This window comes from Ahaetulla prasina, chromosome 1, assembly GCF_028640845.1.
Source record: "Ahaetulla prasina isolate Xishuangbanna chromosome 1, ASM2864084v1, whole genome shotgun sequence".
NCBI classification, from domain to species: Eukaryota; Metazoa; Chordata; class Lepidosauria; order Squamata; family Colubridae; genus Ahaetulla; species Ahaetulla prasina.
Window position 1 is genome coordinate 119,770,073 of NC_080539.1, and position 17,806 is coordinate 119,787,878.

General features: G+C 34.8%; 1 protein-coding gene across 6 annotated transcripts in view; it reads right to left on the reverse strand.

The window, feature by feature from the left end:
• Positions 1–17,806, reverse strand: part of PRDM1 (PR/SET domain 1) — a 113,595-nt gene that overhangs the window by 4,333 nt on the left and 91,456 nt on the right. For 5 of the 6 annotated variants that reach the window (XM_058174538.1, XM_058174529.1, XM_058174562.1 and 2 more), the window contains 3 exons: positions 11,889–12,008; positions 7,653–7,902; positions 7–1,064 (listed from right to left, as the gene is read on the reverse strand). In XM_058174538.1, the coding sequence (XP_058030521.1) occupies positions 7–1,064; positions 7,653–7,902; positions 11,889–12,008 (1,428 nt within the window). Of the gene's footprint in view, positions 1–6; positions 1,065–7,652; positions 7,903–10,369; positions 10,459–11,888; positions 12,009–17,806 lie in introns of those variants that run through there. The other variant, XM_058174554.1, reaches the window with a different exon arrangement.

Genomic DNA, 17,806 nt, shown 5'->3' on the forward strand with positions numbered 1-17,806 from the left:
GCTTACCTTCAGATTGGAGAGCTGGCCAAATGTTTTGGAGCAGACATTGCATTCATACTTTATTTTGCCATTCTGTTTTTTCAAGGGATAGGGAAGGGTTTTATAACCAGTCATATTCCGCTTGCTCTTGATGAGATTTATGGCTTCTTCACTGCTAGTGGCAGCCAATACTGCCGAGGTAGGTTTTGGTTGCATGATGTGTTCAGAAGTGGCTGCAGTGCCTGCAGTGGGTGACCCACTCGTGGGGCTACATGGCTTGTCTTTCATGCTTGCAGCAGCTCCTGTGATGGAGAAGGCACTGTTGTGTGCAGGAATCAGAAGGTCCCTTGGATGATCTGGCTGTAAGAAGTGACGGCTCCCATCTGATGGCAAGGAACTCGGAAGGGTAGACGAGTTCAGGATATGAGGAGAAAGGTTTCCACTGCTGAAGAAGCTGCTATAAAAAGGATACATCCTTGGGAAGAGATTGAAATTGTTGATGCTCATGCCATATGATGGTAATAGGAATTTGGGGTAGGGAAAGGTTTGTGAAAGATGGCTTGAGGGGGCATATCCAGAATACGACCCCAATCCTTCTGTGTTATACAGTCCATTCAAGTAAGGATAAGGCTCCCTGTGCTCTTGAGTCACAGAAGCTAAGGGTGAAACTGTAACTCCTGGACTGCTGTGAGGGCTTGAACTTTTTAAACTTTGGTCTGGGCTACTTCTTGCTGAAGGACTCGGGGTAGTAGATGGCTGGATAGGTGAGTGAGCAAGGTAATTAGGTCTATCAATCCCATAAGCTAGGGAAACCTTCAGGTAATCTTCTGGAATGTGAGGTCGGATGGGATAGACAGCTCGAGGATAGAAAGGCCTCCTTTCAGGACTACAATTTTTCCTTAGGACTTCTAAGTCTTTTTCTTGAGTATGTGGCGCAACATGGCTATAGCACAAATCCCTTCCTCTAGGATGACTGGAGTCAGTTTTTAGGATTTCCTTCACGCTATGTTCTCTTCTAGGAAGATTTTTCTGAAAAAGTTCATCTTTGTCACAGGTTTGTTGCTTTGGTCTATTGTGGCTTTGTGCTGAAATACAAGAAAAAAAACCATAAGCAATGAGTGTGGGATGCTTGATACTCTCTGAACTTGCTTGTTTTATGAGTATTTCAAGACATTTACAGGCACTTGATGGATTCATTTTGCACTCTTATCAAAGTGAGGACAGATAACCCTTGTCAACCATACACTTTTTGAAAACACTTTGAGCATTAGCTTCTATCTTAAAAAAAGAATCAGTCTTGGGCTTTTGAAAATGAATAGCACTAGGTTCAACTCAAGGAAATAAAACCACTAACTATTTATATTAAACTGTAGAAAATCTGTCAGTACTTTCCTATTACATTTGCTCTCAACTCAAATAATCTCTTTCTTTAATATGGGGCTAAATGCTTTATTAAAGAAATCCTGTATCCTTTAAAAATGATTCAAATAACATTTAAAAGCAAATTTTCAAAAATTCTTTTGACAACAGCATGAGCCTCCGATTCCTGACATCTACATAGCTTCATTCTAATTTTTGATCATCATTCAGACAGTTCAATTGCATGTCAAAATGTAGGAAGGAAGCATTTTCTTCTGTTCCAATATTATAACTTTCAGGAAATGGCATGAAAATTCTTTCTACAAAGGAAACATTTTCTTTTGGAACTGATTATGTACCAAGTCAGCGTCGATTTTTAGCAACTGCATAAATACTTTTTCTGCATGATTCTTTTGAATGGGGATATTATAATTTTTTTGACAATGTGCTACTCTCCTAGAGAGTCCTGAAGCTTTTTCAGCATCCCAGTTAGTTTACGAGACTTGATTATAAAAGGAATACAATTTTCAATAAATTCATCAAAAGCAAATAGCAATTCTATTTTTTCTCTCAGTTAGGGTTTGCACAGCAAGATAGCAACCCTACTTTTAATGTCCCTCTATTTTAACTGTGGCTTCAGAAGATATGGGTACACACATGTCATGTCAGGTAGCAACATAATTTTTTCCTACCACACATATATTGCTGAAACACTGAGGGATGTGATGACTGGTCCCAGCTCCCTTAAGTGTTTCTGTGGTGTGTATGTGGTGAGAAAAGAAGACATGTAGGCCCCTTCATATTCACCATTTTTAATACACACTTGCTTTTGCTATGATGTGTGAAGTGGTTTCTAGTTTTAAGCTTTAAGAAAAGATACACCAAGGATGCGGTATTGTAATTAAAACTAAAAATAAAAGCCTTTTCAATTAGCACAAAATTTTCCCAAACTTTATTAAAATTTTAAAAAGGTATAAGGTACAAAGTCAGGAAAAAAAAGAGTTAAAAAGAAAGGAAAAGGAGTAAGAAAAAAGCAAGATTGGGAGTTGCAAACAAAAGGGGAAAACTATTTAAAAAATTAATTTCTTTGATGCAGATGAAAATCTAAAAATCAATTACCCTTTGAATAGAATAAACCATAACAAACAGTATTTCTATCATCCATCATAGACAAATCTAATCATCAAATCCCAAGGTTAAAATTTCATTTCTTTTAGTTTCAAAAAACACACACCAAAAAATGGTTTTCAAGTAGAAAGTCTTTGCTTTAATCAAAGTAGTCAATTTCACTATCTCTGCCAACTCCATTAATTTTATAATGGAGTTATAATTGGGGCTGGCTATATGTGAGTTCTTCCATTTCTGGGCATACATAAGTCTCGTTGCTATGGCCACATATAAAAACAAAGTTCCATTAAAAAAATTGTTTCTCCATCAAACCCAGGAGAAACACCCCTGGCTTCAATAGTAAATTCAATTTTAAGAATTCTCTGAATGTCTTGGGATCCAAAATGGATGCTTCATTTATAAGTTTCCTGGTTTTTGTTCCAGATTGTTGTCCTTAAAAGTGCCCGAACACAGCAAGTAGTATGGTGTTTTGTTAAGGAAGAACCTATACCAGTGTATTGTGTCTTGCAACAATATATAAGGGAGTATTTTTTATTTATTTATTTCCTCACTTTTTATACAAGAGCTCAAAGTAACATATAGAGGCACCTTCTTCCTATTTTTTTCCCTCAAAGACAGCAATGTTGTAAGCTATGTTAGGCTGGAAGAGAAAGTGACTTGCCCAAAGTCTTCTAGTGACCTTCCATAGCTGAGGATAGAGAAGAACGTGTATCTCTTTATTCCTAGCCTATTACCTCAACTACTTCACCATGCTGATTGTTGGAACTGAAACTGAAGAAATCTGCTCAATGACTGGCATCCCTTTTCTGTTGCCCTTTACATGGTCCCTAATGCTGGACTTGTGTAAATTTCCCTGGGCAGTTACATATACATGGTAACTTTCTATAACTGCTGAAGAAGCAATTTAGGGTTCTTTTTTTATCTTGAATGTTTAATTTAGACTTTTTTTTGAATGTACAAGAATTCTAAAGGAATGTGCCATATTTTCCAGTTCAGTAAAAATTTGGGAATGGCTACCTGGCATGTATTTCTTGGCATATGCAGCTAACTTCTTAGTTAGTTGTAAACTAACTTCTACCTCTTCTGAATTTGAATTCTCCTATCCATTGGCCATATTGGTAGAGGCTGGCAGGAACTGCAATTCCTAATATCTTCAAGTCATGAAGCTGCCCTCTCTGCATTAGTCCATTTCTCTAGAGGCTCCTTTCTTTTCATAGTTTCTTTCAATTGATTGGCTCTTCACTCAAAACAAAAAACTAAAAGTGACCAAATACATGGGAGAAAAAAAAATAAAGTAGAGAACAACTAAAGATTACTTTATTCTACTCTTTTATTATTTTTGTAGATCTAATACTAATGGCAAAAAAAAAGATAATGCTATTTGATAAATCATCAGAAGCTGAGGAAAATACTACTGATCTCAAACTGGCCTAGTCTGCATACTTTTTAGAAACTAAAATATAGAAGTTTGTTTCCCGGATTCCATGTAGAAAAGACTACACATTCTATTTGGCCTCATATAGATTTTTATCTCTCTGAACATAACTTCGATTCATACAATTTATTTGATCTCCTTTTGACGGTGAGCAGATTGGGAAATCAGATTCATATGCCAGTTCTGATTTTTGGTGGGGGGACATGTCTAAAATTCATTCAAGCATCTCCTTAAATTCTAATACAAGGTATTAGAAATCCAGAAAATGTATTAAAATCATCATATTCATGAATGGCATTTTCTTGGCAAAAATGTACTAAGTAAATTCAATCCATATATCCATCAGAAATCAAAGACAAGGTTACGTTGGTTCTTGTACTAACCTACATATATATAGATATAAATTACTAATAGTATGACAAAAATTGATGCCAGTGTAGCCATGCATTGGTCAGTGAAAAAAAAAATACAAATAAAGAGTAAATTATGTTTTCCTCAAATCTAGTTGCAAAAACCTTCTAATTTGTAATGCTATTAGCTGCCTGAGACATTTTAATTCTTTCCCCTGAGACCTCAAAAGTAGCTGTGGGTGTATAGTGTCATTTCCAGAGTAAATGCTGATCAACATTTTGAGTGATTAATTTTAATAATGCTGATTCACATTTTCGTTCTAAATAAAATGGTTGTTTTGCCAGAAGAGAACCTCAGCGTTCTACTTTCCCCCCCAACAGGTATTAGAATGAAAGCTATTATTTAAAATTTCATTGGGTTCAAATTTTATTTCTAAATGTATCACACATTATTGAGAAGATCATTACTAGGCCATGAGAACTAAAAGATTTTCTGCTGTTCCTTCCCAGAAAGTGACAGATTCACAAATATGTTGGTCCTCCATTAATACATATATTAAATCCTTTTAAAATCAGTTTAAATTAATGACAACCACATCTTATGCCAGAGATTTCTATAAATTAATTGTATGTTATAAAATGAAATGTGTTTTTTTATTCCGAATCTACTGCTAATCAATTTCATCAGTTACACTTCAGTTCTGTTTATAAAAAAAGATTTTAAGCTACAGAATTTAGTGCGTTAACATGCTTACTATTATATATCTCTGTAATATTTCCTCTGCACAAACTTTAGCTGATTCCTCAAAACCTAAGCACACCTTGGTTTGAACTTGGATAACAAATTACCTCATAACCTCAGGGCTACAAGAAGTCAAAAGGAAAAAAAATGATATCCCAGAAGACAAGAAGGAAAACTGCATCTGTATTATCACCAAGAAAACCTATATGTATTTTTTTTTCTTAGGTGATTATTTTCCTAAATGCCATGTCACTTTAATTTTTTCTCAAAATTAAGATGAAGCAAACTCCTAATCATTTTCTCTAGTCATTTGTGGAATATATATGACAAGCTCAACCGTGCATCTTTTTTTTTTACTACAGCAGTCAGAAATCCAGTGTTTTTGACATCCAAAATTTATATAAAAAGCATTATAAGTACAAGGCTTCTAATTGCAAGTAACTGAAGAACCTGGGGTTTTCAACATGAATCTGAACTTTCTCCGTTATTTTGGGACGCAATTAATAGGATTGTGTAACATGTCAAGTTGAATCAGTTAAAATATTTAGTTGATAAATTTAGATAAATGTGTGAGTGTGTGTATACACACACACACACACACACACACACACACACACACACACACAAGCACATTTATCAACTGATTTTTTTCAAAGTAAAATGTCAACCCAACCTTTTAGTTTGAATCTCAGACTCAAAAATCAGATTGTGACTGATTCACAAATCACAAATACTAGAGGATGATTCACATCCTCTAGCATTTAAAATTGACTTATTGCATGTGTAGGCCCTACTATATTACACATTCCTATGATACTTTATTGAATTTATAATAATTTAAATCAATATCATGGACAGTTATGTGATTCTTACATTTTCATAGCTTCAAACAATAAATAGTACATGAACTATTTTCATCTGAATGCTTAGGAAACCCCTTTTCGACACAAATTATTACAAAACAAAAAGATAGTTTTAGAATATACTTGTAATAATCAGAATCTATTTATATTTCTAGGACACAGTAGATCAGAAATTGAGAATTACAGGAGAAATAATATAAGAAGGGAAAATGAAGATATGAAAACATAAAGTTGGGGATGGATTTTAATTAGCCAGGATTCCAAATTTAAGTTTGGTCAAAAGGTTCATACTACTTGACATTATCATGGTAGACAGCAATTTTATTCAGAGCCAGATGCAAATGTACCTTATTTAAAGTTAAAATTACACTATTTGAAAATATTTTCTACCTGGATACCTGGCCTATTTTACTGCTTTTAAGTAAGGATGCTCTTTTATATGACAGTATGTATGTATGCATGTGTGTATTCCATTTCTATGGATCTCCACTCAAATATAATATTGGGCCATTTATAATATAACAAGTTAAAAGCTCTTCACTTCATTAGTTTATACAGCTTCTACACTGGAGACAGAACATGTGTGGATCAAAGGTGATAAGCAACATGATTCAGGAAGCGTCTACTTGTATCTAAATCATTTTTCATGCATATTTTAAAATTTCCAAGAATAATTTTTTTCAATCTCAATCAGCAATTTCTTTGGTTGTTGGAACAACATTATACATATTCATTTACTATACTATATTAAGAAAAAAAGAATGTATTTTTAATTGGTGCCAACTTCCTACGTAAGCAAATATTTCTTTTTTCCTTGAAATGCGTTCCACTGCACTCTTCTGGGATTATTTTTCCTAGTTTATTCTGTAGCCCCGGTATCTCCTTGTACAGGAAGTCCTCACTTAGAGACTATAGTTGGAACTGGCAAATTGGTTGCTAAGTGATATGGTTGCTAAATAATAGAAGCAAAAGTATTTCCATTGAACCAGCGCTGAAACCAAAACCTACCTGCACAGTTTGAAAATATTAACAAACCAATCCTATACATGTCTACTCAGCAGTAAATCCTACCACATTCAGTGAAATTCATTTCGCCTCAGATTGCGGTAAATTTTTTTTTTGTTAATACATGAAAATAATGGATTTTTTTTGTTAAGACAGCAATTTATAACATTTTGTGATATAAAACAATAACAACATAAAAATAAACGGATGTGAATTCAGAAGATTACAAAAAGTTATGTTAAGTGAAAGCACTCTTTTTTTCATAAAAGAATTATATCAGCTCCTTCAAACATTAGGTGAATTTTCTGAACAAATAAATCAACCATGAAAATTATGAAAAACTACCAGTCTCATAATGATATGCATATAAACCTCCCCAGAAACTTGAATTCCTACCATTATGATTTTGGAATGGCATTCTTTTCTTTCTCATTTTTCACCTGTGGCTTTATCATAAAGTTGGGTTTTCCTCTTCCCACTTGGTAGGCTAGGGTTATTATTATAAACATAATCTCAACAACAGCACATGAATGTTCAGATTAAGCTCTGAAACAGCCTCATATAACAGGATGTTCAGCCAACAGTATAGCTACATTTTTGTCTCCTTAAATGGGGTTATGCTGAGTTGTGTTGTTTTTAATTAAGAAAAGAACGTTTCCTGTTTAAGATGTCTTCTCCTGCAATCATATTTGAATCCCAAGGTTCATCATTCATATGATGATTTATACCATGATCAACATTCCAGTGACAAAAGATATTTCTTTACAAGGGAGTAAATCTAAATTACTTACTATTCAACATCACCAAGTCTCCAGTGGAAGGATAATGCAATCTATCTGCAAAGTCCTGACAATACCAGACAAGCAACTCCTGGCCAGGAGGAATAGGCTTGATGGTGTAGAAATAGATGGTCATGCCATTCTGACATGCAGCCAAGTTCTGCTCCTGAACGGAGTGGGCTGGATTCACATAACGCATCCAATTGCTTTTTTCTTCATTAAATCCATCAATGAAATGGAGAAATTCACCACCAGAATAGATCTACAGGAAAGGAAGGATATATATTTATGGAATATAGAAATGATAAAGCCCTAATGACAGTTAAATATATTATTTATTTTAAAAAATCCTCTTCCTATTTATATAAGATTATCACATACATAGGAAACAAAATACCCTGAACAGTATTTGGTCCAAATTAAATGCTTTTTTATCCTTTTGTAATTATTGCTTAGTTTTGTTGTGGAGTTTTCAATTAAACAATTCAATGTTTCTGATTTAAAAAGCTACCTAAGTCTTGTCAAAAAAGTATTCACTTAAAGTTGATATCTCTATAGAGATGCTACGAGTCACTGTTGCAAAGGCATATTTTTCTTATCTTTTCTGCCTTTCTCTTTGTGATTTCCCATCACCACAGATTTAAGAAACACCAGATTTATTCAGATACACCCTCACCCCAACAAGTCCTAAAATAGCACCAGATCATATTTAGAAAGCAGCTCTTTTGTACACAAACTGGGTGGGGTGAAGCGAATTACAGTACGGTAGTAGGTATATAACTGAAAGGAAATCTGGAGGCAAGTCTGATCTAATTGTTAAGTGAAATGCTTTCTTCTCTAAATAAGAATGTTTAGGAAAATTTAATTCTACACCAGGTGACAGGACAAATAATGGGACTTGAGGCATGCTTCTTTTCAAAGTGCCTCTGAGATTACAAAAATGAACAAAGAAAGCTCCTGTTGAAACTTAAGCCATACACTGAATAACTGTTGCTCTCTGAAGTAATTATTTGAAAGTTACAACTGGGGGGAAAAAGGTTGTTAACTGGAACCAAAAAAGGTTTTTATGTATTTCCACTGAGAAATACTTCACTCTTTTTTCTCTTGTTCCCATGGGCTTTGGGCAAATGGCAAATGTATACTTCTGGTTTCATTTTTACCTCAACTGTTAAACCTGAAGTAAATTAATCAGGTGATTTCCAGGACACTCAGTTGAAATGTCATGGCTAAGAAAGGATTTGAGTTTGGGTTTGTTCATGTCAAAATGTAAAAACTGCTCTCTAGTTCCTTGTGTGCTTCTTTTACAGGCATTTTTGTTTGAATGCTATTTGATGTAAGAATATACTGGTAAGTCATTAAAAAAAAAAACCCAAAGTAGCAACAAAGCCAGCTTTTAACACACACACTAAACACCAGAATCACTTTCTTACTTCCTGTCATTTGAGGCTGAGGAAATACATGTGGCCTCATCAAAGAAGCCTGAGAGATTTTGCGGTGTTTTTGTTATGAGAAAGATGGAACAAAGACTCAAGAATTATGCTCTCTCTCAAAAAAAGCTTGTTAGCTCCGATTTGCAAACTTCCAGGAACTCAGGAGTTCCAATGGTATGCACCAATGTTACAGGGAAGACCCCATTTTTCAAATTTAAAAGAAAGGTCTTCCAGTCATATTCCAAAGCTAACATAATTTATTGTTCATCACTACACACATGCTGTGCAGTGAGACTGCTGTAAAACTTTATTCTGCTGCCTCATCTAATCGTCATGAATCAAACGAGGTTAAAATGTGCTGAGTCATACTGCCACAATTACAAGAAATGACATCACCTTGGTGCTTGCACAACATATTCATTCTTTTTCTTTCTAAAAGGTATCAACTTTATGGAACCCAAATGAGATATTTCTGTTCCTGCCATGTCTTTTCATATGACATGCTGGAAATTATCTTCCAGTTTCCTTTGCATCTACAAGGGCTGTTTTCAGGCACTGAGGAAAGAACCTTTTCTAAGAATCCCAGGCACTGTGAATCAGAAGATTCAACCCCAGTACTTATCAAGATTTTTCAAAATGCAAGTACTGTAATGTGTATAACGTGTGTGATGTTAGCTGTGTCACATCCTGTTAGATAGTCAGAATTCTTTTCCAAGAGTTGCTGAATAATTGCAAAGCTCAACTGCAAGCTTTCCTAATCTGTTTCCCTGCAAATGTGTCAGACTAAAGTCTCCATTGTTGCCAGCCAAAATGGATCAAAGAAATTGGAACCTGATTTATTTTTTTTTGAATTTATATCCCGCCCTTCTCCGAAGACTCAGGGCGGCTTACATTGTGTAAGGCAATAGTCTCATCCTATCTAGAGGGCCCAGGTTGCCCTCTTCCCTAACAATTAATCTGAAGAGGAACACGTTTATTTTTCTTCCATGATGAGAATTTGAAAAATAATCAGTTATAAAGATTTGACTAAGAAAATCAGTTATACCTAGACTGATGACACATCTTCCTTATTGAACAACTAAAAGTGAATGAGAACAAATGGCCAAAACAGATGTTTCTACTCTGTCTTCCAAGTGGATAATTTACATAGGAAAGCAAAGACGACATGGCCTTAAATTTGCAAGCTTTCATTTCTGTTATTCTGTTTTTGTAATGCAGTATTGCAATGAAGCTAGCATTGAGGCACACCCACAGTTGATAATTTTTTGCTGAATCTTGAGCTAGATATCTTATGCATACCTGTACCATAATAAAACTTAGGCAAGATGAAATCTCACAGCTTCAATTCTTCATTTGAGAAACAAAATTGATTCTTCCCATATGGTTGCTGTAAGAGAACACACAATTAATATCATAAAGGATTTTTCCCCCTAGTGCTATGCTAATCAGAGATCCAGTTTGGTCTAATGGTCAAGGTACTAGGCTAGAAACTAGGAGGTGTATCAGATATGTTCCCTGCCTTGATTTATCAAAAGTTAATAAAGGCAGGGTGTAAATAAATAATGAACAAAGTATTCCTTTCTATATAAGGGATTAAGATATAATTGAAGATAGGGAAGAAAAAAAGTCAACTATACAATGTATCAGGTCCAAGTAACAAAGTCTTCTTCCTTCCAAATCTCATACTTTATGACAAATTTAGTTCATCTTATCTCATCCAATATTGATACTTAGGATTAGGATGCAAGAAATTTATTTAGCTTAAATCATTGGATGGTGGTAAGGTGGGAGTAGGATGCATGGTCTCTTAGTTTCTAGCTTGGTGCCTTGACCACTAGATCAAACTGGATCTCTAATTAGCATAGCATTAGAAAAAAACCAAATCCTCTATCATATTAATTGTGTGTTCTCTTACAGCAACCATATGGGAAGAATCACTTTTGCTTCTCAAACGAAGAATTGAAGCTGTGAGATTTCATTCTTGCCTAAGTTTTAGCATCTTTCAACTTGCCTAAGTTTTACAGGTATGCATAAGACCTACAGGATTCAGCAAAGAATGATCAACTAGCATAAATTCTCATAATATCAACAACCTAGGTTTTTTTTTTAAATCACATACATGCCTTATAAAACGACTAATCAAAAAGATGTGTTCTCTTCATTTTGTTAGTTAGCACTGTAGTAACTCAGTTACTATAAGCACTAATTTAAATATTTATCTTAAATTCTCTCCATCCTGTGAGCAAAAGGAATAGCATCACATTTGTGAAATTATTATTTTGTTGTTGTTGTTTACATTTATACCCCGCCCTTCTCCGAAGACTCAGGGCGGCTTACAATGTGTAAGGCAATAGTCTCATTCTATTTGTATATTTTTTACAAAGTCAACTTATTGCCCCCCACAACAATCTGGGTCCTCATTTTACCTACCTTATAAAGGGTGGAAGGCTGAGTCAACCTTGGGCCGGGCTCGAACCTGCAGTAATTGCAGGCTCTGTGTTCTAATAACAGGCTTCTCTACTGCCTGAGCTATCCCGGCCCCTCATGAGTTTGGCAGTAACGATCACTTCTTTTGAAACTACTCTATAATATATATCCCAATTTTAGTCTTTCCTCCTGAAAATTGGTGGGTCAGAGTGACCGAGAGGCAAATGTTCTATTCTCCTATGAATGGGACTATAGTCACATGATTATTAAATATGACTATACTAATTCATCAATTTAGCTTATGCAGTTCAAAAAATGACAATATTTGTTTCACCTATAACACCTTTAATATTTTGTAATACTTTTATATAAAGTTATTTTCCTTGCTTACCCTCCAGAAATATTTTCTATTTGCATCCTTAGGAACGGTGTCACTGGTATAGATTTCACCAACCAATGGTCCAAAGCGGGTTCCTTTGGGGATAATATCTTTGCTAATAACTCCAATAACCTGAAAGAAAAGAAGTTGGATTATATTAAGAATAAATGCATTGAAAAACGCATAGTTTAAAACAATACACTGCTATAAAATACTGTGATTCAAAAAGCAATTATACATATTGTTTGCCTATTCACTGTATTACTATGAACCACATATGTTCCCTTCTTCTGTATTTAGAATAACGTATTTCAGCAATGACTTGACACTTACTGTTGTAGAACCAAGTACTTAAAATATGAATAATATTCATAAAGTTTAATTTGCTCTGTTTTTGTGGAAATATTTAGATATATATAGCTGTATAGTATTTAATTTAGTTGTAATTCATAACACATTACAATAAATTCACCTTGAAAAATGCACCATAAAGCCAGTTTGGTCCAATGGCCTAGAACAGTGATGGCGAACTTTTTAGGTACTGAGTGCCCAAACTGCGCATGCACATGCCCAAACTGAAAGATGAATGTACACACGCGAATGTGTGGATGTGCATGGACATGCACATGCATGGACATGCACACACATGTGCGGACATGCGCAGCACAGACCTGAAGACCAGCTGGCCGGCGGGACATCCCAACACCGGCAGCGTGGCAAGAGATGAGATTTTTTTCTTTTGTGAGCTTCTGTTTCATTGTTTGCAGGGAAACACAAGCTGACTAAAGAAACACCATGGAGATTTGACCTGGGGTGACAGTGCATGTGCCAGCAGAGTGAGCTCTGAGTGTCACCACGGGCCGAGAAACCGTGAGTTCTAGTTCTTGTTTAATGAACATCATTTAGTGACTGCTTGAAACTACAATGTTGTGTCCTGACTTCACTGAAGGGAGAAAACCTTCATGCAATTGGCCAGATAAATGTGGACAGCACATGGCATTTGGAGAGGGGCTTCCAGAGGTGTTGGGCAGGAATAGACATGCCACGAAATCCACATTTTGGGAACAATATATTTACAGTGAGGATTGTACAGGTTGTCCTCAACTTACAAGCACCCATTTAGTGATTGTTCAAAGTAACAATAGCACAGAAAAAAATGACTTACGAACGGTTTTCACACTTACAACCGTTGCAGCATCCCCACAGTCATCTGGTCAAAATTCAGTTGTTAAGTGAATGATGCAGTCATTAAATGAACCCCCCCCCATTGACTTTACTTGCTAGATTGCAAAGGGTGTTCGCATCACCCCATGTTGCTGCAGCTGTCATAAATACATGCCAAACATCCAAATTTTGATCATGTGACTGTGGGGATGTGGTGATGGTCTTAAGCATAAGTCACTTTTTTTCAGTGCTGTTGTGACTTCGAATGGTTGCTAAATGGATGCTTGTAAGTTGAGACTATTTGTACCTTACTAGCTTACATTAGAATCATTGTATTTTACTATCCTACACAGGGAGACAGATGTACATTATAATCTGAAACAGTACTTATTAAGGGACAACCACTTATAAAATCTCTCATATGCTTCTTGTGGATGTAACCAAGGACCCACAGCTTTACAGTGTAAAATATATTGGCTGTACAAGTTCATCTTTGCCACTAATTATATCATGGACTATTTGAGTATCTCGTTACATACTGGGGATTTCCTCCCTTCCTCTTGCCTCCTCCACTAAGTCCGCTAAATTTTAATTTGCTTTGAATATTATATAAACAACAGAGTAACTTTGTAAACCAGGAACCATGAATAAGGACTTTTTGAAACTGATGTCTGTAACTTAAATGGAAAGTGGGGGATGAAAAGAAGCCGTTTGTTCCACAGACTTAGTAAACATTCATGTTCAAGCTAATGAGTCATGCTATTCTCACACTATTGACTAGTTTCATTATACGTAATAAAATAATAAAATAAAATGATATAACTTCATTATGGATCCATTGCAATTAACTTTGAAAATAAGGGTAATAATTCAACCAAAACACCTCCTCCCTTTTCTTGAGTTTATTTATATTGTAGAACTTCATTAATATCTAGCATAATATTACTTGCGTTTAAGAGGGGAAGGATTATTGATTCAAGTTAGGGTATGAGTGAGATTTAACTTTTATTCCCATCATTATAAACATCTGATTTTTGCTGTCCATCTTTTAGAAGAAACACATATTAGCATTCCATCTATGAAGTATCCGGAAGATTTTAAAAAAATTTATCTAGCTAGTGGGATCTACAATGGACACTTCTGAATCGATCAGATTTTGTCAGTCCTGAATAAAGCAGTTTCTCAGTACTGAAATAATGAAAATTAAATGTTCTACTATAAGATTCTAGAGACCAAGAGAGAAAAAAGGTTCACTTGAACACAGCCAATTTTCTCATCATTATAGTTTTATCTCTCGACCAGTTTGCAGGATTTTTTTAAAAAAAACTGTAGGTTCCACAGCGTGAAAAAGTTTGAAACCCCCTACTATACCAAATAAAGCTTGCCATGACTACTCTCAAAGATTCCTAGGAGTTGCAGTTTTCTAAAGTGTTGAAACTTCATAGCAAACTACAATTTCCAATATTATTTGTAGCATAAAGGAATGGGTGCTAAACTAGTTTAAATCTGCAAGAGGAAGAAAAAAATACTGACAAAGTAGTAGCACAAATGCCTAGGATTTTTGGCTTGGTATGAATTTTTTTGATGAGTCTGAAGCAATTCTTGACATTTCCCCCTAAACTTTAACAAATTCAAAGTTGTGTATCTTTTAAAAACAAGTAGAAACAAATAGGGACATGCCTAATGGCAGTGTTTATTTTTACCACTCTTAAGCATTTTTCATAGAGGTGAAAAAGGCAGATGTTCTTCTGGCTTTTCCCCATCTGACTTAATTTACATTCTCTTACAGTTTCAAGAGAAGTTTATAGCCAGTATCTGAATTATACTGAAGTCTAGCTGTTTTTGCTTTTCGTAGTTATAAGAGATGCACTCTCCCTTACATTTTACTTTAAACATATGTTGAAGTTTTCAAAGCATCTAAGAATCATTATGATTTGCCATTTGTCAAATGAAAACAGTTGGGGGATTTTTGTACAATAATTCAAAGCATGCCCAAACAATATTTTGAGCAAGGTCTTTAGAAAGGATTTAGTATGATATGTTATCCTCATTAAGTATGTGTGTGTGTATGGATAGGCTGGGTATATGGGGAGGGAGTGAAATACGTTTGCTTAATCGTATAAGGGACGAAAACAACAGAAGGGAATGTTTGCAATATTTAACCAAGCTGTAGCGTAATATTTGTTAATTCTAGTGATTTCATTCAGCTAAGTTTCATATTCAGTTAATGGATAAGAAAAATTGCACAGAGTTCCCAGATATTTTTTAAACATCACATGAAAGTTTTACAATTTGTAAGTTACTATTAGAAGAAAAAAGGGGAGAATGAGAGACCAAAACTGGCATATGCTGCTTGCTATTGTTCGTCATAATTAACAATTCTCAAGTCTTCGTTCGAACATTAAATTTCCGTAAAAACTGCCATGTTAGTCTGTATCAAAAAAACAAAACATAGCCTTCTGGCACCTTAAAAAATAAATGGATGCCAAAGTTTTCATATACACCACATTAGATGCATGAAGTATCATCCTGAATGAATTACAGCTATTATCAAGCATTGGATATGCTGGAAGAATCACATTCTTTGAGGAGGAAAAGGTAAGTGGAATCAGGGTTGAGAATATATGCACTGGAATTGCAGTTGTTTAGGCTTCCTAATACATATAACTAGTCTTTGTTGAATTAATATCCTCCATAGGAAGGATCGTAGTGGCTATTTTCTTAGTATTAGTTATGTGTTACGTTTCAATTTATTCTAAAGAGCACATTAATTTTCTGAATGTGTGAATGAGATGCTACGCTAAGTTACCAATAATTATTTATTGTAGAATGGTTGCACAAAAGTTATATTTTCAGGATTTAGCTATAACGTCTCCAGGTAATATAATATATTATGGAGAAATACTATAGAAATCCAGCTTTGAGACACAAATAAGAAAATTGAGTTTCATTATACTTTCATAAAGAAGATGTATCATTTTTTTAAATGACTATAATATTAAAATATACATAACTTTAAAAAATACAACTACAAATCAAAAAGGAATGTAAATTAAGCCTTGTTGAATTTTGAGACACAAAGTGATGTTTCAGATTTGTCCACTAGGTGTCCTTAAGCACATCTGCTTTGGAATAATGCTGTCCCAACACCACAAATTCTCCACTAATGGGAATGGCAGCAGACCTTCTGAACACTAAAAACACATCCCTGACAAAGAAACTGTGATGAGAAAGGAATGTAATACCTGTGCTTTAAAACGGAATAGAAAAGTTTCTCCTGGTGCTATAAGTACAATTGTTAGACAGACTTTCTCCCCCCCCCTCCACTTAAGCTGTAACAATTATAGAAAGCATTTAATTCACAAAATTACTACTTCTGCTATTACTATATGGATATTACTTATAGAATATATAGTCATATGTCACTGAAGGATAATACCTTCTACTTCTTGTTCATATAAAATCCTGAAATTGGTCTACTGAAAACAAACTGTTGGAAAACCAGACACAGGAAAGTCTCTCTCTTTACATTATTAAAAAAAAGCAAGATTACAAGTATTACAATACATTCTTATTCATTAAAATACAATTGCAATGTGCTTTAGGTATAAAGTTACAGAATTGCTTCTATATTATGCTACTCTGGTGTGATCCTTAAACTTCAGATTTTGGGCTGAACCCTGTTAATTGTCTCACAAACAGTTTCTTCTGACGGAAGCAACTTGGTTTTCCTTCATAGGAATGCACATTAGAATTTTACAGAGGGAATTTAGTCCTATTAACCTGAACATTAGTGATATCCTGAACAGGCTATTTAGCCTTCCTGAATTAAATAAAAATAAATTAAAAGAGAACTCTTTTTAAAAAAAGCTTGTTGGAACTGAGCCACTGTATCACTTATATAAAATTTTTTATTGAAATATATTTCCTCTTTCATGTTTTATCTGTATATAGAAGCCACTTCTTTTGATTCTTTCTGGGTATCAGCACCTTTTCTGTAACATTTTATTTGTCTGTCACTTGATACAGCCCATGTAGATTTTATTTAAGTACCAGTACTCTATATCTTTTTCTAATCTTTATTATTAGGTACAGATTACCCTTACCCTTCATAAGGTACAGGCTGAATGTAGATAAAAGATACAAGCTATTATTTCTTTTAATGGGCACTAATATCACTAACATATATGTTGTTGTTGTTGTTGTTGTTAGTTGCGAAGTCGTGTCTGACCCATCGTGACCCCATGGACAATGTTCCTCCAGGCCTTCCTGTCCTCTACCATCCTCTGGAGTCCATTTAAACTCATGCCTACTGCTTCAGTGACTCCATCCAGCCACCTTGTTCTCTGTCGTTCCCTTCTTCTTTTGAAACATATATGTTGTTGTTGTTGTTGTTGTTAGTTGCGAAGTCGTGTCTGACCCATCGTGACCACATGGACAATGTTCTTCCAAGCCTTCCTGTCCTCTGCCGTCCTCTGGAGTCCATTTAAACTCATGCCTACTGCTTCAGTGACTCCATCCAGCCACCTCATTCTCTGTCGTTATATAATCTTTCCCAGCATTAGGCTCTTCTCCAGTGAGTCCTTCTTTCTCATTAGTGGCATATATAACTTAATCATATATATAATATATATCATTTATATATATATATATATATATATATATATATATATATATATATATATATATATATATATATATATAAAATTGGAAGTGTCTTGGCGATGTTTGACGAAGTCTCATTCGTCATCTTCAGGCTTCAGCTT